Source organism: Haemaphysalis longicornis, unplaced genomic scaffold (assembly GCF_048455015.1).
Source record: "Haemaphysalis longicornis isolate Haplotype H1 unplaced genomic scaffold, Haemaphysalis longicornis Haplotype H1 scaffold_1, whole genome shotgun sequence".
Taxonomy (NCBI): Eukaryota; Metazoa; Arthropoda; class Arachnida; order Ixodida; family Ixodidae; genus Haemaphysalis; species Haemaphysalis longicornis.
The window spans coordinates 226,128,783-226,155,858 of NW_027526203.1; the positions used below are offsets into that span (position 1 = coordinate 226,128,783).

At 49.2% G+C, this 27,076-nt stretch overlaps 1 protein-coding gene across 2 annotated transcripts in view; it reads right to left on the reverse strand.

Moving 5' to 3' along the window:
- The window catches only part of LOC144142455 (uncharacterized), a 180,974-nt gene that overhangs the window by 89,152 nt on the left and 64,746 nt on the right, over positions 1–27,076 (reverse strand). For both annotated transcript variants that reach the window (XM_077674001.1, XM_077673991.1), the window contains 4 exons: positions 25,447–25,595; positions 19,458–19,984; positions 10,528–10,686; positions 987–1,048 (listed from right to left, as the gene is read on the reverse strand). In XM_077674001.1, coding sequence (XP_077530127.1) covers positions 987–1,048; positions 10,528–10,686; positions 19,458–19,984; positions 25,447–25,595 — 897 coding nt within the window. The remainder of the gene's footprint in view (positions 1–986; positions 1,049–10,527; positions 10,687–19,457; positions 19,985–25,446; positions 25,596–27,076) is intronic.

A 27,076-nucleotide genomic window follows, 5' to 3' on the forward strand; every position in this document is an offset into this window, starting at 1 on the left:
CTGGACAGACCCTTACCTTTTGCCTCAACGTTGACACGGCCACTCTCACCAACATGGCAACAAACGTTTTCTTCCCACAGAAATTAGATACATGTTCACCTACAGAACCCAAGGCAACCACACCAACCAAAACACAAGAAAACCCTATGAACACTCCATTCACGATGGCCGAGCTGGTTACAGATATCAGGCAGCCAGCGTCAGCAAGCCTTCGGATTCCGCTGGGGCTAGCGTACGGCGGGTAGCACTTTCTCTGGCAAAACCAGCCGTGGTCCTCTCTTATCCCATATGTGAGCCCACAACACGGAGCCAGCACAGGGTACATTCCTGTTGCCCACTTCAAAAGAGTGTGTGGCCTCCCCATAAGGTAGGGTACCTTTGGCATGAGAAACCGAAAAGGCCTGGAGGAAGGAATGGTCAGCAGTGCAGTCGCAGAGAAACTGTGCGTGCGGCACCTCTGCGACAAGACTGCCATTACTTTCCAAATACTACGCGCATTTTGCGGACATCACAGTTTTTTTTAAAAGATTATTCGGCTCTTAGGAAAGCTCCAAAGGCACACTTGCCGCTACACCTACAGTGCGCATCGTATGTGACATAGGAAAACAAACTCTCTTACCAAACCTGTAACTTGCTGGTTCTCCAGTGCCCAATGTTCTCGCAAAGTGCCCATTCGAAAGCCACTTGCAGGCTCGAGAAAGGCTTGAGCTCAACGACGAGAACCAACACACCTACAATCTCCCTTCATTAAGCTCGTTTTTGCTGGCGAGCTCTATGCAGCACTGAGCTGCTGCCATGCCAGCTTGCCCGTTCGTGTTTCCCTTCTCTACGTCCCACCAGCCAGGGGAAATGGCCGCCATTTTTCCAGTTTCTGAAAACATTACCTGTAACGATCGAGCCTTTGTGTTTTGGGCATTCTCCTGCTTCCACTTGTAAAAAAAAGTGAGTAGAGTTAACCTTTGAGGGGTAAAAAGTTGACCTCTTACTTGAGAGGGTGCAGATCAGTCCTCCGGACACGGCTTGCGTAACCATAGTCAACGAAGAAGACCTGCAGAAGGAAAAAAACGTGCTGCAGCTATGTCTACAAGCCTGAAGACAAACACAGCTTGCACACCCTCGTAAAACAGCGCAAGCAAGAGGGGGACTGCACAGTGAAAGAACCAGTGTGCAACAGGGAGATTACCACAGGGCTTGCGAAGAAGAGCTCGCCGGCTGGGTGCCACTGCTGTCGACCACTGCGACTCGCACCGAGTGTCACCGTGCAGGTCGGCACGCACCAGTGACACGCCAGATGCAGGCGCCGTGAGCAATACCCCCCCCCCGGAGAAGCACAGGCTCAGACAAAGCAATTGAGGAACAGGGAAAGAAGCAATAAGGGTCAATCCCAAGACAGGCCAATTAGCACTTCAAGAGGGAGTGCAGTTGAATGAGGAGGAAGATGAGGCCACGCTCCCGAAACAGCACCCAGCTTGGCAGACCCAGAGCACGGCCTCGTGACGTTTCCGGCCACCAAAGAGCGAGCTCCAGGATGCGATGCTGGAGCGACACCCCTTGGCAACGCACCGTTGGCGGTTCCAGAAGGTACTCGGGGCTATGGAACAAGAACCGGCTGAGCTGCTGGGCTGCGACGCCCGGACTTCGCACCCAGATGGGTCCCTGCATGCACCTGGGGCCCCGCACCCCTGCCTCTTGGCTGCGACGGCTGAGCTCGTGACTGCCAAGCTCCCCTGCTGACACGAGCACTACCACTACCAAGAAGCTACCAACGCGAGCGTGCACTCGGAACAATGATGACACCCTGTGAACTCTAACACTGGGGACGTTCGTAGCTCGGTGCATAGTTAATTGCTGTTCCTTCTGTGAAATACAGTTGAACCTCGATATAACGAATCTCCATTTAACGAAATTCGCGATATAATGAATTTTTTCAAGTTTTCTATCAAAATTTTGCTAAATCCATGTATTTTTATCTCGATTTTACTAAGTAATTTCGTGCGGCGCTTTCGATTAAACGAAGTCATGGCGAGAAAGGAAGAACGAAATTCCGGTCGAGGCACGTTTTATTTTGCCTCTCAGAGCCTACATTGAAAACATTCAGTACTCGCACTAACTCTTAAAAGGCTAAAATGAAAGAAAAGCGGTGAATTATGCGGATGACAACAATTAAAAGCGATGAAAGCTGCTGCTCAAAAACCGCTAGCGGTCATGGACGGTTCAATAGTGCGGCCACCATTTTGACGTCTCCATCATTGCCTACGCCAGCGCCCTCTATGCTTAGGCTGCCGAAGGCTGAAGCCTACTTCTAGTGTTTTTTTCTATGCGTCCTTGCTCACGGTGCTGCGGCTCTAGGTTGTGCTCGCTGATAAACACATTAATATTTTGTTAGTCCATCATTAGATGAGTCTTATCAGCAGCATGAGCACTCCAAGGAAAAGAAAAATGTTCCGAACAAGAGCCTGAGGAAGTGTCGGTGAAACCGAAGGCCATTGAAGTGATGGATGCCATCGACATTCTGCAGAGGCACGCAGGCGCACGCGAATGTTGAAGAGCAAGCCTTGTTAGTGCTGTCAGCATACGAGCGTCACGTAAAGCCCACCCTGGTCAAGAAACGCTAAGACCTGCTTACGAACTTCTTCACTACGGCTTGAACATCGAGTGATGATGATGATGATGTTAGGTTTTCTTGGCGCAAGGGCATCAAGGCCAAAGAGCGCCAGTACTATGGTGAGGATTATTCAAGTGAGAATATAAAGTAGAGGATATATAATAAAAGGTATAGGGCCAAGTGAAAACATTTGACACTATGACAGGCATTTTCTACGTGCACCCCTTGCCACCGTCTTTGCGGTAGCAATGAGTGGCCCTACCGGGTTCTAGCGTGCGTTGGTGGCTCGGCTCACGGGTGATACGACACATACCTTAAAAAATCTCCGTCTGAGAGGTACTTAAAAACACGGTTAGTAGAGAAAAGTGGCTCGTCTGATAAAAACAGCAATGGGTGTTGAGGGATCATGCGTGTGTACAATTCTGGAAAATGAAGCTTTCTTTGCGGTTCAAGTAGTTTGCATTCTACCAGTACGTGAATGACTGATAGCGACCCTCCACACCTCAAGCAGCGTGGCTGTTCTGTTCCTTTCAATAGGTACGCATGTGTAGCATGGGTATGGCCTATGCGCAGTCTACAGAGAGTAACCTCTGTGATCCTGTCTCGTTTCTCACAGATCGATCTACCTAACTTGGGTTTTACCATGTGCAATTTGTTTGCTGTTTCCCCATTCCAATCTTCCTGCCATTGGTCGCGCAGCCTCTTACGTACGTACGCTTTAAGATCCTCGTACGGGACGCTTTGAATATCTAGGTCACTCCGAAGAGCTGCAGTTACAGCATTCCTGTCTGCTTGCTCATTTCCGGCTATGCCGCAGTGACCTGAGACCCAACAGACAGTGATTTCAAGTTTTTGTTTGTGGGCTGAGCACAGTAGTTTTAGCATTTGATTAAAGACTGGATTTTTTTGTAACTTTCCTGATGCTAAAGCCTGCACAGCACTTTGAGAATCAGTAAATATCACTGACTTTTGGACATTGTTCTCAATAATATATTCTACAGCCAATACAAGGCCGCGTGTTTCAGCAGTGAATATAGATGTGGCTTCAGGCATAGTCTCAGACGTGGAAAAGTTGGGACCATGTGCAGCACATGATACTGCACCAGCTGACTTGGACGCATCTGTGTAGAACTCAGATGCTCTGTACTTGTTCTGCAAAAACAAAAAATGCTGCATAATTAATTCCTTTGGAGCGGTTCTTTTGTCAATCTTCATAAAAGAGAGATCATAAGAGATAGGGCAGAGATCCCATGGAGGGACAAAGTCAGCAAAGCTGGTTTTCTGAGCGTCAGTGAAGGATATTCCCAGGTCTGCGGCCAGTGCCCTCACCGAGAGAAGGAATGGCTCAGCCATGGCAGGTCGCTTTTCAAAAAGCTTGATTGCCTGGTTACCTAGAGTGCTGTTCGGGTGTCCGGTCAAGGATGTCACTTTTAGAGCATAATTCAACCCAGTGTACTTCCGCTGTGTTTCAAGAGACCACTGATTGGCTTCCACATACAGGCTTAAAACAGGGCTTGTTCGGAAAGCGCCTGTAGCCAGACGAAGGCCAAGATGGTAGACAGGGTCTAACATCTTTAGTGCTGTTCTCGCGGCAGATTGATAAACAAGACACCCGTAGTCGATGCGGGACCTCACAAGGCTATTGAATAAGGCCAATAGGCACTTTGTGTCAGTACCCCAAGACTGGTGTGAGAGGACTTTCAGGATCCTGACTGTATCCAAACATTTCATCATCACAAACATGTCATCAAGCACAACCCCAAGGAACTTGTGCTCCTTTTTTACTGCTATGGGTGTTTCATTGAGTTTAATAACAGGATCTGGGCGGATACCACGCTGCCTAGAGAAGACCACACACGTGCTTTTTTCTGGGTTAAAACAGAAGCCATTCTCATCTGCCCATTTTGTAAGTTTGTTTGCAGCTAGTTGGATTTGCCTCTCACAAATGGACATATTACATGATTTAAACGCAATGTGCACATCATCAACATATAGCGAGTAGGATATGGAGTGAGGCAGTGCAGTTCCTAAGGAATTCATTTTAACAATAAAAAGGGTGCAGCTGAGCACACCACCCTGCGGCACTCCATTTTCTTGGACGAACATCCTTGAGAGGACATTTCCAACCCTAACCTGAAAGGTGCGCTCCGAAAGGTAATCTTTCAAACTGTTCAGCATGTTTCCACAAACTCCAAGGCGGCGATGATCGCAAAGAATGCCGTAACGCCAGGCTGTGTCGTAAGCTTTCTGGAGGTCAAAGAAAACTGATAAACAATGCTGCTTATGAACAAATGCATCCCTGATGTAGGATTCAATAGCCACTAGGTGGTCTGCTGTCGATCTACCAGAGCGAAAACCCGCCTGGCGATTGTCTATAATACCATGGTACTCAAGAAAATAGATAAGGCGACGGTTAATCATTTTTTCGAAGACTTTGCATAAGCAACTGGTTAAAGCGACCGGTCTGAAACTAGTTGCAAGTGATGGATCTTTCCCCTCCTTTAGAATCGGCACCACAATAGCTTCTTTCCACACTTTTGGAAATTGCCCTGCACGCCAGATCTTGTTAAACAACAGTAAGAGCGCTTCTAGCGTGTCGTCGTGCAGGTGCTTAATCATGGTGTATGTTATTCGGTCTCGACCTGGTGATGATTTACCACAAGTAGTGAGCGCCACTTTAAGCTCCTGCATAGTGAAGGGGCAATTATACCCTACCTCAGACTGCCGTTTGTCACGTACAATCTTCCGTTCCTCTGCATTCTTGTGTCTCTGGAAGTTATTTGAATAGTGAGCTGAGCTTGATACATACTCAAAATGCTTGCCTAGGGCATTCGCTTGGTCTTGTAAAGTGTCTCCACATGTGCTGACCAAAGGGTACGTAAGAGTGTTACTTCCTCGGAGTGCTTTAATTCTCCTCCATACTTTCCGCGTGTCAGTATATGATGTGATTGATGACACAAAACGATTCCAGCTTTCTTTTTTCGCAATACGCCGAATCCGTCTGCCATTGGCCTTTGCTCGCTTGAAAAGTACCAAGTTTTCAGTCGTTGGGCACCTACGCAAGACACCCCATGCCTTATTCTGTTCCTTACGGGCCTGCCTGCAATCATCATTCCACCAATGGGGTGGACTTCAGCGCAGCTTCAATTATATGGGTGGTCAGAGTCTCAGCAGCTTCATCAATACCAAGGTTGTCTATAAGTGTATAGTGACACTCAGAGAGCTCTTTGAATTTTTTCCAGTCTGCGGCCTCCTCCTTGAACTTTTGTGGGCATGGAGTGTTGTCTTGTTTATTGTCTACAAGCTTGAGGCTCACTGGAAAGTGGTCACTTCCGTACAGGTTATTAATGACCTTCCACTGGAATGCTGGAAACAGAACTGGAGAGGCTATGGCGAGATCTATACAGGAGTACGTGGCATGTGTTGTGTTATAATATGTTGGGTCTTTCTTGTTAAGTATGCATGCTCCAGATGATAGCATAAACTTTTCAACGAGGCGTCCTCTAGCATCCGTGCGTGCAGAACCCCAGAGTGGGTGGTTCTGTTGTAACCGACTAGCAGATCCCCAACTAGCAGATACGGCCCTGACAGCTGATCAACTAATGTTTCAAACTCCATACTGGAGAGCCCGTGGTCTGGAGGTATGTACAGTGAGCATACTGTTACCAGTTTATTAAAGATAATGGCTCGTATGGCTACAGCCTCTAAACTGGTCTGTAGCGGTAAGAACTGGCAGGCCACTGATTTTTGCACGATAATCGCAACTCCTCCAGAGGGATGCATGCAGCCATCCCTGTCTTTCCTAAATACAGAGTAGTTCTTTAAGAAGTTAGTTTGGTTCGTCCTCAAGTGTGTCTCCTGGAGACACATAATACTTATTTGGTGTTGTGACAGCAATTCATAGATATCGTCCAAGTTTTTCAGGAGGCCTCTGCAGTTCCATTGGACTACATTATCAGTTACCATCAGCTTATGCTGAACAAGGATTAAGGAAGTGCCATGCTGTCACCCTCCCAGGCTCAAGACACCTTCCCAGGAGCCGTGACCCTAGGTGTCTTTTGCTTTGAACGGTCGAGCGACGTGCCGCGCCCTATCGGCGTACCACGCAACGGAGGGCTCGGCGTTGTGTCCATGGCTTCTTGCGAAGCCTCGTCAGCAGGGTTAGGCTGGCTGGTTGCGGCAGCCTGCCTCTCAGCAGGGACCGGCACAGCAGTGCCAGCAAGGGGCCTAGCGTTGGCATCAAGGGGTGCTAGGGCAGCCCTTGATGCTTCTTTTGTGGCATGTGCAGTGGCCTTAGCCACCGGCACTGAGGGGCTTGGGGTGTCCCTTGGGGCCTCACTGGGAGGGTTCCAAGGGGAACTCGAACCGAGTGTAGCGCCGCCCCCCGTCGCGCTACATCGGCAAAGCTAGTGTGTGTCAGGAACAGTCTCTGTCGTGCTTCCCTAAAGGTAATGTTTTCCTTATACTTCAGAGCAATTATTTCTTTTTCTTTCTTCCATTGCGGGCACAAGCGCGAGTACGCGGCGTGCTCTCCCATGCAGTTTGCACAGTGTAGTGGAGCTTCACAGGTGTCAGACGAGTGGTCGGGGAGGCTACACTTTGGACATGCTGCCTTGCCTCGGCAGCTCAGTGAACCATGGCCAAATCTTTGGCATTTATAGCAGCGTCGGGGGTTTGGAATATACAAACGCACAGGGATTTTAACGTAGCCTGCCTCGACAGACTCAGGCAGTACACTGGTCGAGAATGTGAGGATTACATGCTTGGTCGAAATTTCCTTCCCATCTCTACGCATTTTGATTCGTTGAATATTCACAACATTCTGGCCCTCGAACCCTTCCAGGAGTTCTTGCTCAGACAAGTTCAGAAAGTCTTCATCAGAGATAACACCTCTGGTAGTGTTCATAGATCGGTGGGGACTGATGCTCACAGGATTGTCGCCAACAGCGGTTATTTTCGTCAACTTGGCACACTGAGCTGCATCTTGTACTTCTAGGAGAAGGTCACCGCTTCCCAACTTGCTTACTTTATAACCGCCGCCTAGCTCATTCGTTAGAACTTTGGCTACCAAGAATGGTGACAGACGTCTCATTGACAAGCCTTCTTTTTCACAGTGCATGACGTGGAACTTTAGGAAATTTTCTGACTTTTTAGGAGTGAAAAATTGCTGGACTGCTTCGTTGCGTCCTCGTTTTGGAGGACGATCATGGGATGCAGAATATCTTGTTGCCATAACAAGTGAAATCAATTCAGCAGCTATGCTGGCCGCCCACCACCGAGCCCAACCTGGGAACGCGCTAGATGCGCGTTAGCCATACATAGCTGCTATAACCCTGTTTAAGTCCTCAAGGTTGATTCCTTACCCAGGGTTAACCCTCGCCGCCTGGAAATGTGTGGAAATGAGGAAAAGAAGAGATAACAGGATAGGGGTAGGAAAGAAGACAGGAAAATGAAAGAGCTGAGAGGGAGGCATGAAAAGGCGACTGGCTGGTTCCCCCCGGGCGGGTCAGACCGGGGGCACCGTCTGCGAGAAGCAGGGGCCAAAGTGGTGTGTTGCCTCTACCGGGGGGCCATGAAGGTCCAAAACAACCCCGGCTTTGGCTCAGCCACCAGGATTCCCTTTTCCCCGGACACAGCTCAGCCACGCACAGCCGGGGCGTGGGTGGGTCGAACCCACATGTGCTCGGGTCCGTGGTGTTGCAAGTCACCAAGTGCCTACGGCAGTAGGCACCCCTGCGGAGCTCGGGACCGTGGTGGCGCTACTCACCAAAACACCTTGAGTACACAAGGTGCCCCCTGCGGGGTTGAACATCGAGTGCTGGTGGCAATAAATTGCTCTCCGAACTTGGTCAAAACGTGTTCATTAGACAGCTGCGATGCGGAGAAATCGGTTTCTTTAGGGCTCAGCGGGCATAAAAGTAAGTGCTTAATCAAATTTGACCAGAAGATATTTAATGTAAGCTTTCCGCTCTAGCGGGAGCACGTAAGCGCTGCTCCACAAAGTGAAGCGGTCCTTGTGTACTCCGCTCAACTCTCAATCATGGCTTTATCTCGAGTGTCGTGGTTGCATCACGCGCCCATACTGCAGAGCCTTTGTGCATGAAAAAAGTCTTTCGAAAGCTTTATAGCACCCTTCCGCTGTTGGCCCACCGCACCCCTCAACGCCGTGCCTAAGCCTACCACTGAACGGACGAAAAGAGGCGTAACTTCGAACCACCACCTCGCCGGGGTGAAGTTCACGGGGCATGGACGCTGGTTCAATTGACTAACAGCGGCGTTTAGTAGTGACCGAAATGAAAAAACTACCTCCCCTCGCGGGAACCCCTGTGTAGATGCGACGCATAGGCGGAGCGGCGAAGGGACCGTGTTTTATAGCGCGCATAACGTTGAGGGGACTGCGTAAGCCGGTCCCAGTCGATGACGACATTGGCGTACTTGTAAAGCGGCGTGGACTCTAGGTGTTTGAGCCAAGCGTGGATGTTGCTTCGCCGGAGAACGGCATACCGGTTATATGCGCAGCGCGCCCGAAGGAGAGGAAACCGCGGAAGAGAGAGTACTGCACATGCGCCGGCCCCAGCGCGTCTGCCGCGGCTATGACGCAACGTGCCGCGGCTATTACGCAACACAATCCAATCCAATCCATTTCAGGCCAATCCAATCGAATCCAATCCAATGTCCCTTGCGAGAGAGTGTTCGCTATCGGAGAGGAGAGGGGGTGAGCGGCGGAGAGCGTAGCTGGCGCAGCGAGGAGAATGGGGGAGGGGCGGACAACGCCGCCGCCGCCGACGACGACGACGGAGACGCCGGAGGGACAAGGCGAGTGAATGAGATGCTCTGCATCTAAAAAAAGAAAAAGTGGAAACCTAGTCTGCTATCATATTTAATGCAGCAATGCGGAAAAAGCATCGGTTTTACGACGACACGAACTACTGTAGGATATCCGAATTCCATAGCCCAAGTGTTGAAGCTCTTAATTCACACAATTTTTGCGGCCAGATTTAGTACAAATTTCGGTTTAAGTGGAGAGGTAACTACATAGCAGTTGTTTCTTAGTGATGGGCAAGGGTTTTAAATCTCAATAACTGGTTAAATTAACTGTAAAATCGAAACCTCGATTTTACGAAATTCTCAATTTAACAAAATTTTCACCCGCAAGTACGACTTCGTTATATCGAGGTTTAACTGTATCGTCTGCCTCTAATAAATGCTTTTCTGTACATCCGATCTACCTAGGAGGGAACACTGAAGCGGCAATTGTTTTAGCTTCTTGGCCAGTCTCCTGCACCTTCAATGACCAACCAGGGGAGTGCACAACCCCTCTTGCGTACCGCTTGACGATGCACAGTGCACAGTTCCATACAGATGAGTGGCGACAAGCAGCATGACACACAATTGCTATGCACCCAAAGCATATCCGTGTGCAAGCAATGCTCCGTGCGTTCACTATTATCACCTTCATCAAGAACGCGAAAAATCTACAAACTCTGGTCAGCTATTGCTGTAGCCTGCAATGTTGGCCAGAAAAAGAAGTGCAATTGTACTACAGTGCAGTCACAGCACAAGGCATCGAACCACTTCTCTCTCGAACAGCGGGGGGACCTCCGTGCACTGCCATCAGGTGCCGCTGGCCAGCGCAGACAACGGCCCATCCACCACCCTGTTGCAGCGCTGTTCAGCGACGTCCCAATTGTTACCCACTGACATCCCTGCACGGGCCTTCAAAGGAAAGGTTGAACGAACAGGCCGTACCACTACCTCACCTACCCACCACAGGTGAGCACTCTGAACTTGCTGCCCAGCCGCATCCTCCCAATCCCCCGTTCCCCCGAGTCGAGCCGAGCCAGAAGGCTGCATGTTGTGCTGCTCCCTACCAAGCTACAGACACCCGACGCACTGAAGAGCAGCACAGTGAAAACGCTCACATGGGCGTAGTTCTCGTCTTTGGCGTCAAAGGCATAAACCATCCCTCGTAGCCAGGCAGTTTCACCATCGCTGCATGTGTAGGGTGCTGTGCACGGCATACCCACACAGAGGGCCTGCCCATCATTCTGGTACGCCCCCTGGTACCTGCCTCTGGACACCTGGAAAGAAGCCATCCACAGTGATTTCAATGAACAGGTGAAAAAGCAACCTTTCAGTGGCAGTGTTTCAACTCCAAATGGCACTGATATGGCTCCTCACTTGAACCATTCGCTGCTGCTCTATACAGTCTACGCTCGTTACAGCGGATCCGGCAACAACGGACTTTCGGTTACAACAGACCATTTCTGTTGGTTTGTCTGGTCCCCATGCATTTTAAATGGAGTCCACTCCGCTCATAATGGACCCGGCTAGAGCAGACTATCGGCTACAACAGACTAAATTTTAGGCGAAAATTGTTTCGACTGAATGTTTATAACGGACTTCCGCAAGGCCTGCACCTGATATGCTTTTTTTTTGTTTATTTTGGGAAGAAAACTGTTGTGTCTGGCAACATCGCTGGCAGCCAGGTCATTGGCGCAGCCAAGTCAAGCCAGTGCCAGTGCCTTTTTTCTTTTTTTTTTGTGCAGCCAGCGGCTTGAGCGGCAGGGTAGCTGATTTCACTGTCGGATAAAACGTAATTAACGCTGTCCAACATGGGGGAAAACAGGCCGACATCGCCAGAAGTACAGGCCTGTCTAAGCAGACGGTCCGCTCTACCGTCAAGAACAAGGCCGCTGCCGATAAGCGCGACTCCGGTGAGATTGAAAACAGGGCTATCGAATACTCAAAGTGGTGCACCCGGAGGCGAGTCTGCCCTCGTTAAGTTTTTTTACGTAATAAAAAGCTCGGGTTCAGTGAAGTTCGGTCTTTATTATTCCCCCGCATGCATCGTTCCCATTCCGTTCGGTGAAAAAGGTAAGAAATGCCTCAAGTATGGGGGTTGTTTCCCATCCATTGTGTGCAATCTGCCGGTAACCGTGCGCAGTCCAACTGGTCTAATTTTCTATTTCACAGCTGTCCGTCATCAGATTATTTCATTACAGCTGTTTCAATGACCAGACTAAAATCGTTAAAAATGTGGAAGCTGCCTTGGGGAAACGTCAGGCAGCGATCCGATTTGTTTGACGAACGGTTTCAGGAAAACCTGCCTCATCGTGAAGGGATTTTAAAGAGTCTAGCTAGTTCTGATGGCCAAGACTGATGTTTTATAGCTGGTTAATAATTGCGTCTAGTTATATCCTTGCTTTATTTGCTCAGCTTATTATGCGTCTTTACACACTTGACCGCATGCGCTAGGCCTTTTCCAAGTGCCGGTGCTAAGCTTTGGAAACTGTGTTTAGGCGATTCTTTTCCCTCGCACGAACACTGTGCAGAGGTGCTGCAGGCGCGTAGAAAGAACAAAGTGTTTGTTCTATGCATATGCAATATCGGTCAAAGTACCCCCTTTAGGGCTCATACCCTCTCGTCGGATAATGCATCCTTCGGCTACAGTGGACGTTTTTTTCCAGATTCAGAGGGTCCCTTGTAACGGGCGTAGACTGTATGTAGAGCGAAAAAGATCAGGGGCACTTCAATGAGACGGTATATTTTACACTGTTAAGAACCAACACAGCTGCTAGCTCAAACGCAATCCAATCCTCCTCACCCCCTCCCCAGATGGCCAACCAAAATGGTTGTCCATTTGAACTACAGTGAAACCCCACTGATACGTCCCCCAGACTCACTTCGTACGATGGATCACCGTGGTCCCGGCAAACTCCCCAGAGACAATGCATTAAAAACCCGATAATATGACGCCAGGGTGCACGCGGTCCTATTCATACGACGTACCCTGGTGGGTATAAACTGGAGTTTTTCTCATCTTTTACAATGCTTCGCCACCTCGCCCCAACCTTCTTTATTCTTAACTTCATTTGACGCTGCATGATGTGCAAAGGTCCACACGTGAGCCAGACCCCTTGCTGAACAGACACAGGCAAGCAGGAGGGTACTTGTGAGCGGGAGTTAACCTGCGATGGCCCCACGCGGCAGCAGTACACCAACGCGCCGACTGTGAGAAGTCGAAGTTCAGGTGGCAGCGGATCGTGACTTTGAAGCTCCCGTCGAGCCGCCGCTGAACACGAAAACGCATACGACGCAACCCCATGGCAATGACCAAACAGCCGCTTTCCCCGCCCGCTCAATCCAAGTACCGTATTTACTCGCATAATGATCGCACTTTTTTTACCAAAAATGTGATGCAAATTTAGGGGTGCGTTCATCATGCGAGGTTAGTTTTTCGCCAAAAACGTTTCAGCACGGAAAACGCAAGCAAGTTGCAGGTCAGAATTTTTACGATAGGTCTAATAAATAAACATAATAAATAAAAACATAATAAAAACTCCACAGACCACCACCAGCAGCATTGCAAAGTGACGCAAAATGCAGTGTTTTCATGAATTACGGAATGCACCAGAACAAGAATGCAGTGTTTTCATGAATTACGGAATGCACCGGAACAAGTTTGCTGCACGGTGAGAAAAGGTCAAACAATAGCGGCAGCTGCTGCCACCGTGCAGGACATCAAAACAAGACACGGGTGACAACGCAGCAAGCTGAGCGCGTTTTTTTCTTTGTCTTGTAAATACACTATCATACCCGCCAACCTTGGGACTTCGAAAATCGAGAGGTTCACAGCGAGAGAGAGAGGGGGGGTTTAAGGGGGGACGCGGGTCTTAGAATGGTCAAAAATGGCCAAAATATCGATTTTGAGAAAATCCAATTTTTGGAATTATTGTACCTTCAAGCACCTGCCTTCAAAATATCAACGCGAAATTCCATCGGGAAATACTCTAAAATCATGTTTTGAAACGCCTCGAGGGCCACGAAATGCCCCGAATCGGGCAAAAGTTGCTTCAAATTCCCGCGCGCCCCGCAGGCGAAGCAGCCAACCGATCACCGCCATCTTGGTCTTGTTTTGAAGCTTGTTTCTTTGTGCGCATTTTGCGATATCTCAAAATGGCGTCGCTTGAGTAGAACGACCGCCCTTGCCAGTTTTCCGAAGGCACCTTCTCGGCCGCCGATTGGCTAGAGCGGGCGCGCGCGGTTTGAGTTCACCATACGACCCCTCCCATTGGTCGGCGCGACTGCTGTCATGGCGGTCGCCATCATGGCGTCTGCTACGCGCGTCTGACGGAGTCCGCTCTTCTGGCGCAGTGCTCGCTTAGAGCAGTTTTTTTTTTACAGTTTCTTCTAATTCTTCCATCGCATACTTTCGTGAATGATGCCAGGAGACGTACGCTTGAAGACGACGACCCGTCATGCGCACGGGAAGCGAAAGCGTCGTCCGCCTATCCCAAGGTCGCGTGGTGCGACTTCGGGCCGCTCGACTCCGCCGGAGGAGAATCGTTCGCCGCCTCGTATTGCCTCGCCTGCCCCATCGCCTGACCAACCACCTCCGGAATCCATACCTGGTCCAAGCACGTCCTGCCGGCTTGACACGAGGTATTACACGGCGGGGGAGATCGCCGCGCGTACGGAACACGCGGACGAGGTCAAGCGCGGAATGGAGACCAAGTCAGCAACGCAGCGAAAATTCGACCTCCTTGAAGTGGATTTGGCGCACTGAGAGGAAGAATCCGGCACAGATTTTGTCTTAGTGGATTTTGCAATGCTGAAGGACCTTTTTGCGCACATCAGGTGCGGCAAGTGCGGGCTGGCGGCGCCGGATTTGAGGAAGCCTGACCGGCAGTACGGCCTCGCCGTGAAGCTCGAGGTGACGTGCTCGGTTTGTGAACACCGTGTGGAACGTTTTTCCTCGCCAAGGACCGAAGGATCTGGCAATATCACTCTTTTTGAAGTGAATATGAGGGCTTAGAAAAGTATTCAAAGCATCGGGAAGGGGGTGACTGCTCTGTCAGATTTTTGTGCTGGTATGAACTTGTCCCACAGAGGCCTGCACCACAAGACATTCCAAGCGCACTTGAGGAAAGTGGTTCAGGTTTGCGAGGACACTGCAGCAGCCTCTGAAGCTGATAGTGTGCATGCCATCAAGGACTTGTACTCGGACCTTGGTCAGCCGCCAAACAACATAGATGTGATGTTTGATGGCCCATGGATGACAAGGGGACGGTTGTCACACATTGGAGTGGGCTGCATCATTGAAGTGTACACCGGCTTGGTGATTGATCATGTAGTCCTCTCTAACTTTTGCTTAGGTTGCGCCATCAGACCCAAAGCTTCAGATGAGGGCTACGAAGATTGGCTGGCAGACCATGAGTGCCAGCGAAACATTGACTGTGGTGCAGGACGCATGGAGGTAGAGGCAGCCCTGATAATGTTCAAGCGCTCGCTCTCCAAGAATGGGCTGCGGTACACAACCGTGATGTCCGATGGAGATAGCCGCACCATGCACGGCTTGAAGGAAAAAGGCGTCTATGGGTTTATCCCCATAGGCCAAGAAAGTTTGCCTTTCGGCTACATTTATTTTCCCCAAAAGACTCTTTTGAGGGCCAACAACATGATGCATTTGCGGAAAACGCACTGCGCAGTGTCCCACCCCTGTATCCTCTCAAACTTCCAGCATAAAAACCGCGAATGAAATAGCCTCACCAAAGAACAAAAAAAGGGGGGCCCCTAAAGCAAGTTTCACCCTCACACTTTTGCCGTACACAATATTCTGGGTACCACAGTGCACTGTAATAGATGATGGCACTTCACGAAGGACTGTTGCATTTTTCACGACGCCAGCAAGACACCACCAGATTTAACAACGCTAACAAAATGCCAACCGATTCGAAGTCGATAAATATTGCTAAATTCCTGATGGGGTCCGTTACTTCGCCTTTTGTATCTCCAGTTCTAGTTGACATTTTTGGAATCCAAAGACAGATTTGAAAATGGGAAGAACATGTCTTTGTTACTGGGAAATTTTGAAGCTACACTACTGACGGTTCATCTCATAACACATGGCCAAACTTCAAATGCAGTTTTCTCAGTTTCATATTTTTGGTCACTTCCCTCAGCCTTACGCAGCTTTTTGGAAACTTCTTCTTGCTTCATAAGGTCAATCTTGGTACCATTTTTTTCAGTACAGCCTGAGGCAGCCGATGACATTCTTAGTTTTTATGTTTAGGCTACGCATAAATAATGACTTGCAGTTATTTTGATGAGCCAAAATATCCAATATTGCCATTTTTTGTACTTGACATATTTTTTTAGGATGCCGTGACTTTAGAGAAAAACGAAGAATGTCATCGGGTATGGGAACTCTCTGGCTATCCATTCATGTAATTAAAAGCGACAAAATGCAATGGGAAAGTTCATTAAAGCTGCGTAACAAATTACCTAATTGCGGTTTAGACTTTGTATGATAACTTTTGAACTAACAGCACCAGCTCAAATATAATTGCTTATTTGAAATCTACAGAGAAAAGCACATCCGTGTGCAAATTTTCACAAGTCTCTACCCATAAATAAAAAAGTTAGTTTTAAGACCCTCGTCCCCCCTTAATGCAGCACATGTGATGTCTAGTCTAGTCTAGTCTAGAAGTGGCCCAAAGTGATCACTCAGGCTGAGCGGCAAATTGTGCTCGATAAGAAATTCAGCGAAAAGGCACTCCGCAACACCACACTGTCTTCATTGCTGTTGCCAAGTAAGTTGCTCACAGTCCTCTGCTTCTCAGCAGCACGAAGGAAGCTTTGGTGCTTAGTAGTCGCCAAATGCAGTTTTAAGTGTCCTTTACCGCCGTGGGCCACGCTCACGTCACATGCGCAAGTCGTGCAAAATTCGAACGGTTCGCCTTTCCTGGACGGCATGAAACACGGGAATTCTGAAGTAAAACACTTCAAGACACATTTTAAATACTTCTCCTTGGGTTTCGACGACGCCATGATGTCAAGAGAGCTGTGAAAAGCAGAATGTTACTACGTTTAGTCCTCAACGCATTGTCCTGACCACATGTGAACAAAATTAGGCTTGCACACTCTGTGCACACAAACGGCTTGGATTCCCATCCGACTTTGGCTAGCTACGCAGCTCGTGATGGCAATCGCAATGCGGCTGCGCTGCATAACACAGTTCTTTTTTTTTTTTTTTTCCTCCTCTCTCGAGATGGGGGTTGGGGCCGTTTATCGGGAGATTTATGACCATGCCCGTGCAATCGGGAGAATAGGTAAGAAATCGAGAGTCTCCCGGGTAAATCGGGAGAGTTGGCAGGTATGCACTATGTGCATTCAGTGAGAGTTTCTTCTGCACCAATAGCGAACTCATGCTTGCCCATATCGCTAATATCGGCAAGTCTGCGGCAATAACGTAGCCATGTCCGCTTTGAAAGAGGAAACGTAGGTAAGCACGACTATCATCAGCTAGACGTGGCACACATACTACATATAGCCGCAGCAAGTTCAGGGTGCGATCATTGCGCAGGAAATAAAAAATAAGTCGTATTTTAACGCCGAACTTCAGGGGTGCGATCATTATGCGAGTTGATACGTTATCTTCCTTTCACAACGTTTTCTCTTCCTCTATCTCTGCTCTGTGCTTATCAGTGTCTTTCAAAGCTGCGTTGTCACCCGCTACTTCTTTGCTAGAGTGCCTCAATTCACGCGTGTCTGCCGCAAGGGTGGAGACATGTATACGGCGGAACCACCATTTTGGGTCACTCTCTGTCAGCCGCAGTAAGTCACTCTAGCAAGACCCCACTATAATTTTCACCGCAACACAGTTTACTCGCGAAGTTCGAATCATCTTATCTATATGCGTTGCTGGGCCTTGTGGGAAATGAAAACAGCTATGTGCTGAGCACTTTGACCCAGTAGCGATGGCACGGGACCGTTCAAAGGGGGGTCTCCACCATGTTCGGCAATGCCATTTTTTTTTGTTTTCATATCTGCCTTTGGCCTTGGCAGTTTCACACCCACCTTTTCCTCTCTCAATTTGCTCGACCACATCCGCCTATCTCACTCGTGTAAGGCGCGGGGCTGGCGGGCTTTAAATAGCGCCGGATGGCATGGGTGTCGCGTAGTACGCACTGCTTGGCTGGTGGGCTAGCTTGGACGCCATGGAGGGGACGGGGGCGCAACATAGGCACTGCTTTCTTTTTTTATCTTGAGATTCAGCTAAAGGTTCATAAAAAATGCGAGAATGCGCTAAATATAGTAGTTTAAATAGGTTCTTAGCCCACCAGCCGCGTAGGACCGTCTACTAGGCCAGCATTTAACTGCACCCCAGTCGTATGACACACCGGTCGTACAACGCTTTCTCATGGTCCCTTGAAAGTCGTATTATCAGGGTTCCCCTGTACTTCGACTGGTCCAAGCATGCAATCTTCTGCAGTGTGCTTCCTCAAACTTCTACTAAATTGGGACAGGAAAGAACTTCTTCTCCTAGGAGGAGGCCAAAGGATTTTGTCGCACAGGTTTTCAACCGTACCAGGGGTTGGACAGCAGAGACAGGATTCTGAGCAAACCTCGGTGTGAAGCAGACATCACTGTACTAAATGTGCCCTATATAACTGGAATGACTCGGGGACAGAAACATTTTCCTAGGCAGTGCCAGAGATGCAGTGACCAGCCGCCTACTGAAGAAGGCATTCAACATCCATGGACTGAAGTGCAGAGCCTTGCTGTAAAATACGGGATGCACCCCTAAATGGACCAAGCAAGGCCCTCTGATTGCTTCAACAAATAAAAAGAAAAAAAAAAGTGAGTGCCTTTAGATAAGCCATTAGCCACTTGTCCAAAATAAAATGCCGAGTGCAGAAACATTTTTCCCACACAGCCGGCTTTCTGTGAACACCAATGCCATGAACAGTGTACGATTGCTGCAGGGCAGTTAAAAATAGGGACCTGCTCACCAACCAGATACAACTCGGTGGGCCAACGCTCTCGCACATTCTCAATCACGCAGCATCCAGGGTCTTACATCTGCCCACACCCCCCAAGGAAATCACAGAAAAGGGGGGAGGGAGCATCGTGGCACTTTGGCCTACTCGAGCAGTGAACGAACGAAGACGCAAAAATATGCCTTGAGTGACCTGAAGCCCAATGTTTCTTCTTAATGCCTGTGTGAAGGTTCATTGATTGACTGATTGTAGAGGTTTAACAAGCCGACGCAACGCAGGTGATAAGGCGCGCAGCAGTGGAGGGCTCTGGATTAATTTTGACCACCTGGGGATCTTTATAACGTGCACCGTGCACCTTTATAACGTGCCCCGTGGTGTGCCGTGGCGATAACTGCAAGGTTTCTAGTCCTGGCTGAAAGTGGTGTAAGCACAACCATTCCATGCATACCATGCATCCTCCAACCGCAGCCATTTGGAACAACTGAAGCCCTTTGCCTAATAAGAGGTCACCTGCAGTGTATGGCTGAAGACAAAAATATTGTGGCGGGGGCCCGCGAATCCAGGTTAATTCCGCTGCCTCCCAGTGTCATGGTTATGGCAGCTCGCTCTGCAATCGCCTCACGGATTGTAGTGTTGGCTGGAAAGCCATAACGGAAAAATGAGCTAGGGTTTGTGAACCCTTGTTCCGCCTGTGTTTCGATGGCACACTGAAGTCTCCCTGTCAGTAAAGGGCACTTTTTCTGCCATACCTCTTCTTGAACCGCGCTGTATTAAAACTTCAACAGACAAGGGAAGAGCACACAAGGATGGGACGACGCGTGAAGTACGTTGTTACTTCGCGCTTCGTCCCGTCCTTGTGTGCTCTTCCCTTGTCTGTTGAAGTTTTAATACAGCACGGTTCAAGAAGAGGTATAACCAACTAGCCCCAGTTTTAGCGTTGCTGCCATACCTCAGCTGCCCCGCTACGCTTTCAGCAGGGAAGAGGAAACCACAGCTAGTGCCGAGTGCTCAGTTTGAGCAAAGCAATGCACAGCAGTCTAAGGGAGTCAGAAAACGTCGGCACTGACCGCCTCCAGGTGGACGGCGAGCCATTGCAGTGTGCGCACGGTGTCCTCGTCTACACACTGCACGTAAAAGTGGTGCAGAGTGTAGACATGTGAAATGTAGACGAGGGTGGACTCCTCGCCAAGTTTGTCGCACAGCTGAAATGGGCCCTCAAGGTCCACTGGGGGCGCCAGAGGCTGCTGCCCGATGGGGTCCAGGCTGAGCTGCGGGAGGCCCTCTGCCCCTGGGGCTGCCGCGGGTGGCTGCGATGCTCTGCTCGAGGGCCGCTCTGTGCCCTCCTCCTCCAATGCACGGTCTGATGGCGGGCAGGGCTGGAGGGGCACTGCGCGCCGTGCCAGCACGTCGGGGACAGCTGGCACCAGCTGTGCTCTCCCCCTGCCTTGAACCCCGGGCTCCTGCATGCCCGTGGCTGAGCCCTGCCCCCGAGGCTCAACAGAGCCCCACACGTTGTCCGGGATACACCTGGGCCGGGTCCTGGGCTGAGGAGGGCTTGCCAACAGGTCCGCCCCGAGCCTGAGCAGCAACTGTCCTGCAGGTGCACAGGACAAGCCACAATGAGAGAGCGACGGGGCAGCAGTAGTGCCACAGTCGGATATACCGCAGCAGCCTAGCAGGCTACTTCCTGATGCATGGTACTGGCTCAGTGCACATGAAAATGGTCACATTCACGCTACCAAGGGTAGTGTTTGCAGCTACAATGAGGCTGCATTAAATCCACGCTAGCAAAACGTAATACAAGAACCACAGCCACAGTCCACTGCTCAGTGTCACGACGATGCCGCTGAGGGTTCGAATGACGCACCAAAAGGTGCCAAGATTGCACTCAGTGGCTGGCAAAGTCAACAAACGACGGCTTTCATTCTGAGAAACTTATTTCTGGGTCAGTACAGTAACACAACAACAAGCATTACAACCCCTTTTCTGCAGGTCCACGTGTCTAAATAAAATAAATCTAAATAAAAATCAAAATAAAAAGTGAAAACATTCGGAAGAGTCCGACTGCAATTTTCTTGCTTGAAGAAATCTCTTATTTTCTTTTGGCAACTACGCAATTGGCAGTGCAATATGAATGCCTGCACAACCTTGACCTTCTAGTGCAGGTCAACAGGGACATCTTTGCAGCATCCGAGAAATCAGCAGACCTTGGAGCATATGAGTTGGGCATATGAGCTGACAACAGTTTCTTCCTGTCCAAACGTCAATGTGGTGTCAACATCTTCATCACTGCATCCTTCTTGCTCAGACACTTTAATGACAATGTCTTGAGTGGTGACCCCCACGAATGTAGCACCATGCTGTACTAGTCAATGTAATCATCGAAGGTCACTGCAGTCACCGAATATTGGTTCTCCTCAAATACTTTGTACAGTTGCAAGAAAGTAACCTGAAGCTGCCACGAACACTGAGATGAGAACTGAACTATACTCTATTGCATTTTAAGAACAACAACGGAAGTTGCCGCAGCGCCTCATCACCGCCATAGGCTGTTCCTCTGCGCAACGCAAAGTCCGTGGTACTGCGGGTATTTTTAAAATTATGCAAGTTGTTTCAGTGATTTTTCAGACATAAATCTGCTTAAAAATTACTGCAGCGACAACAAACAACGTAAGAAAAAGCAGGCGATGCCACGCATTAATTGCAATCTCCTTTCAAAATGGGCACCCGCGCTGACATCCGGAGGTGTCACTTTGGCAGAGTGATACAACGCATGAGCTACTGCCATTCGTGACGTGTACCCGAGTATAGTAATTGATTTTCATGCAACGGCCACTGAACTTTGACAAATGCAAAACAATTTCATACGCCCTAGGTTGAATCTCGAGAACTGCTTCGTATTTAATGCACTGAGCCACAATGCCCAGCAGCATTCTTTTAGCAGTAGCCTCTAATTTGGGTCCAAAGCAGAACATCATCACTATCGTACCCAACAGCTATGGCCACTGAAAGAGCCGACCACACGCAGGCAAACCTAGCATGAGCACAGAAGAGAAACTGTCCGTGTGTACTGCCTGGAGTGTTTTTTATTCAGCCAACCACAATGCAGTTTATCTTGATGTTAGGCTCACGTGGCTATCACAACAAACGGCTCCTGTCCCGTTTTCTTTCTCTGCATTTCCACGGCTCACTCAGAACACCTCACTGCTAGACCTTGCAGCATTACCTCGCACGCAGATGCATTACAGTGTGCTTACACAATAAATGCACCTTTCATATTGGTGGAAACAAAAGCGCTCAAAAAACAGGGACAAAGAAAGACGTAGACAGCACGGCACGACGTAGACAGCAAGCGTCGTGCTGTCTACGTCTTCCTTCGTCCCTGTTTTTTGAGCGCTTTTGTTTCCACCAAGATGAACACCTACCAACTAGCCCAACTTTCCGTTCTTCTGCAGTACATTCTTATCATATTGGTCAATCCCGGGCACACATCGAACGCATCACCTCCTTTCGAAAAAAGCAGCTGAAACGTGTGGCTCACATGGTACGCCCGCCATGCAAGTAGCTATCCAGTCATAAAAAACACCCCTGATGAAGAATACCAAAGGCGAGCAGAAAGCGAGAAGCGCAAACTGTATTTACGTTAATTACAGAGAATAGGAGCCTTTAACATGGTGACCAAGAATCTTCCTTTTGCTTTCCCTTCGTCTGTCCCCTCCGCATGCTGTTGCGCCAAGGTTACCGCTCTTTTTCCCCGCGCTGGCCCCCGCATGCGGGCGCCAATTTCTAAACAGATTAGAGTTCGTGGCAATAAAAAACAACTCTCACACCAGCCAGCCAGAGTGCCTGCACGCTCGCCACTTGGTCGCAGCAGTATCAGATTTTCAAAAAGCGAGGAAGTGGAAGGACTGGCTGCACATAGAAGAAGAGGTACTGCCTCAAACAGACGGTTTCTCTGCAAAGTTACTGAGGGAACTTTACATGGTGCTAGACCATTTCAGAAATCTGGTTAAGTATGGCCTGCATGCTTGTCTCCATTTTGATTATGTTTAGCAAGGCTCCACTGGTGGGACAGCTGCCATGCTGTGGCGAATCTGGTACAAGAGGAAGACAAAGGATCGGGAGACCGGCTGCCTACTGACCCATCCGGTCTGGCACTTACTCCCGTTATTCTTACCATCTAAATAACGTCACATCATCAGTCTGTCTCAGCCATATCAATGTACTAGGTGAACACCACGAAATTCCAGGCTTGGACTTGCCAGCACAGCAGAGAACACATTACACATACTGCACTTTTTAAGGTGAAAAAAAAAAAAAAAAAAAAAAAAACGAATCTTCACTACTCGCTAGAGCCAAATATTTCAAAAATTTTAAACACTAAAATTCTGATCAATGCAAATACAGTTCAACCTCAATATAACGAAGTCGTACTTGTGGGCGTAAATTTCATTAAATCGAGAATTTCGTAAAATCGAGGTTTCGATTTTACAGTTCATTTAACCAGTTGTTGAGGTTTCAAAACCTTGCCCATCGCACAGAAACAACTGCTATGTAGTTACCTCTCCACATAAAGCGAAATTTGTAATAAAACTGGCCGCGAAAATTGTGTGAACAGTTTCAAACACTTGGGATATGGAATTCGGATAGCCGACGGTAGTACATGTGTCATCGTAAAACCGGTTCTTTTTCCACGACGCCACATTAAATATGATAGCAGACTAGGTTTACACTTTTTCTTTTTTTCATTTCAGTCACTACTAAACGCCGCCGTTAGTCAATTGAACCCGCGTCCATGCCCCATGAACTTCACCCCGGCGAGGTGCTGGTCCGAAGTTACGCCTCTTTTCGTCTGTTCAGTGGTAGGCTTAGGCGCGGCGTTGAGCGGTGCGGCAGGCCAACAGCAGCAGGGTGCTATGAAACTTTCGAAATACTTTTTTCCATGTACAAAGGCTCTGCATGTGATGCAACCACGACACTCGAGATAAAGCCATGATTGTGAGTTGAGTGGAGTACACGCGAACCGCTTCACTGTGTGGAGGAGCGCTTACGTGCTCCCGCGAAAGTGGAAAGCTTACATTAAATACCTTCCGGCCAAATTCGATTATTACTTTTATGCCCACTGAGCCCTAAAGAAACCGATTTCTCCGCATCGCAGCTGTCTAATGAACGCTGGTGAAACGAAGATGACCACGTTCAAAGAGAGCAGTTTATTGCCATCAGCACTCGATGTTCAAGCCGTAGTGAAGAAGTCCATAAGCAGTGCTTGGCGTTTCTTAACCAGGGTGGGCTTTACGTGACGCTCGTATGCTGAAAGCACTAACAAGGCTTGCTCTAAACATTCGCGTGCACCTGTGTGCCTCCGCAGAACGTCGATGGCATCCAACCTTCGGTGGCCGTCGGTTTCACAGACACTTCCCGAGGTTCTTGTTCGGAACACTTTTCTTTCCCTTGGAGTGCTCATGCTGCTTACAAGAGATGCACGAACAAAATATTAATGTGGTTATCAGTGAGAACAACCTAGAGCAGCAGCACCGTAAGCAAGGACGCATAGAAAAAAAGCTTGAAGTAGGCTTCGGCAGCCTAAGCATAGAGGGCGCTGGTGTAGGCAACGATGGAGACGTCAAAATGGTGGCCGCACTATTAAACCGTCCATGACCGCTAGTGGTTTGAGCAGCTTCTTTCATCGCTTTTAATTGTTGTCAACCGCAGATTTCACCGCTTTTCTTTCATTTTAGCCTTTTAAGAGTCAATGCGAATACTCAATGTTTTCAATGTAGGCTCTGAGAGGCAAAATAAAACGTGCCTCTACCGGAATTTCGTTGTTCCTTTCTTGCCGCGACTTCGGTAAATCGGAAGCGCCGCACGAAATTACTTCATAAAATCGAGATAAAAATACATGCATTTAGCAAAATTTTGATAGAAAACTTGAAAAAATTTGTTATATCGCGAATTTCGTTAAATTGAGGCTCGTTATATCGTGGTTCAACTGTACCAAGTGTACCAATGAATCCAATATTCCAGGGGAAGGGGGGGAGAGAGAACAAATACTCACACGCACCTGCTTGGGTACAAATCATACAGGGACACGCAGACACACAACAGGAGGCTTTCATTGGAACCCTGTTAGTAGCACCCTGCGACTACTAAAGAGCACTTGAAAGTGCTCCGCATTGACTCCCAGTCGCCTCGTAACACGTGGTAGCCACTTTGTAATTGCATGCTAAAAGGTGTCAAACAACTCGGCCCTTTACATCAGCCCTACAAACTCAGCCAGTGCTCCCTTCTCAATGTTGCGCCACAATTAAAGCCCTTTGAACTTTGCATGTAGCCGAAATATCCCCCAGTTGTACAGGCGCACATCTGCCACAGCCAGCTCCTGAGTGCACAAATGCAGTGGCACCCCCACGCCTCCCTTAGTCACAGCCAAGGACAGGCCTCGCACCCAAGTGCTGCACACAAGCACCTCTGATGCCACACGCGAGAACCACACGGTCTCTGAACATGAGATAAAATAGAGTCTGATCTTTAGACGCGTTCGAACATGCACAGGCAGAACCAGTACCCCAATAGCTTCACAGACCACTGCTGAAGACAACTCCATAACAAGAAATCAGCATTCAAAGTACAGATCAGAATCCACCCACTCACTTTATATTATGTGTCGAAATCGTGACGCATACGGGGGGAGCAAAAGGATTTGCCTGCATGTCAAGGTAATGCAGTCCCGCAGGAACCGACAATCAGCCTCGGAGCAACACACAGACAAGTTTTTCACCTCTGCATTGATGTGGCTGTGGGTAGCCCGCCCATTTTAGTCTATAAACCAGAACCTTACGCTTCCATCCGACTGCAACCAGACGATCCCACATCCTTGTCAATTTTGCATTTTTCAGAGCCCCATCCAATCCATACAGGCCAGTGGAAAACGTCAGCAGGGGACATCTTTCGGCGAGTGTGGGAGAATACCGCCAGGCCTCACAGCCCACCCACAGGGCTGCCATTTGCACAGGCCCCTTCCCATTAGGGTGGCAAGCCCACACCCAAGAGACCCACCTGACGACTCCGGGCACTTTGCTGAGAGCGAGAGGCAGATGTGATACACAAAAGCCTCATCCGAAAAGCCGTACACGCCTGGGTCCAGCCGGTGACCGGTTGCCTCTGAAAATGCCTTGTGCAGAGCATCCCGAGTAAGGCCACCAGGCCTGCAGTGAAGGGCACAACGTCAACGCCTTATCAAACTTGCCCAAAACATTGCCCTGAAACCACCCTCCCACAGAGGATAAAATAGACACTGAGATAGCAGCCGCCAGGTCTAACCTCAGGTGTGGCTGGCACATAAAACTGCCACCCCACATTGCCACAGCCGATTCTCAGTTCTGCTTCCCCAAAACAGTACTCAACACCCTCCACTTAAACCAGAACAGCCCGCTTACACTAGGGAGCTAATAAGAAAGCAAAGTGACCTCCATCCTTTCACGACAACACGCCACCCACTATGCAGCCTCTGCAGAAATGGGACTGCCGCCTCCCTGAGCCTTGCACTCTGGCATTTTCAAGCATTTCCCTGAGCCCACGATCCTGCACACTGTGCACATTCTGGTTCACATATTTCATGTCAGCGTTCTGTTGTTACCACGTACCATACCTAGGAAACTTCCAGAATATTACGTTAATTTCCCTTGTCCCACACAAGCAGCCATGGCCCCACCCAACAATCGCAGCCGCACAGTGCGGCAAGCAGCCAGCTTCAACGACAAGACAGGCAGGAAACGGTGCTGCAGACACAACCAAGGAGGCTGCCTATCTTTAGGTCATCAGCAAGACGGGCATACAAGAGAGCCGAGCCCACTGTTCAACCGTTCACAGAAAGCTGGCAGTGCCCCCTGTTGGCCCTGCAGAGAGACTGCACATCTCTGGCCCACCGCGCACACACAGCAACTATACCTACGCTGAGTTCTCTACTTGGACCATACGGTGCGCACGTTACTCACATACACGCACACCTGCACGCCATATCCTTCCTGTCTGTGAACAGGCCAAAAGTTAGTTGAGACCCCTGCTAGAAAAACTGAACACTGTGGATCCAAGAGCAGTGCAACTTCACTCCAATGTGGCGGAAAAAAAGAAATAGTGGCTGGCAAGCACACTCTTGGAACATTTCAAGGCAAAGCCAAGGCAAGCCAAGGGACATGCCTTTCCTCAACGCAACAATTATGGCCATCAGACATGAGACAAGTGCACACCTGTGCAGAAAAATAGTGGGACTCCAATGACAGTCCCCCGTGTCTTATGACGACCCACTTCTTACGACGGATCCCAGTGGCCCCGGAAAACTCCTTACAGAAACAATGCATTTTTTTAAAAACCCCCGATAATACAACGCTCGGGTGCACGCGGTCCGCTTCATTGAACGGACCCTTGCGAGGCTAAACCGTCGTTTTTCCCACCCTTTACACTGCTTCGCCGCCTCATCCCAACCTTTTATTCTTCACCCCCGTTTGATGCTGCCTGATGTGCAAAGGTCCGCAGGCAGGCAGACCACTTTCTGAAAAGACTCAAGCAAGCAGGCAGGTACTGGCGGGCAGGAGTCAACCTTCGATGGCCCCACGTGGCAGCAGAACTGGTACAATGCCAACATTCCAACCGTGAGAAGTCAGTCCAGGTGGCCAGCAGATTGAGAATT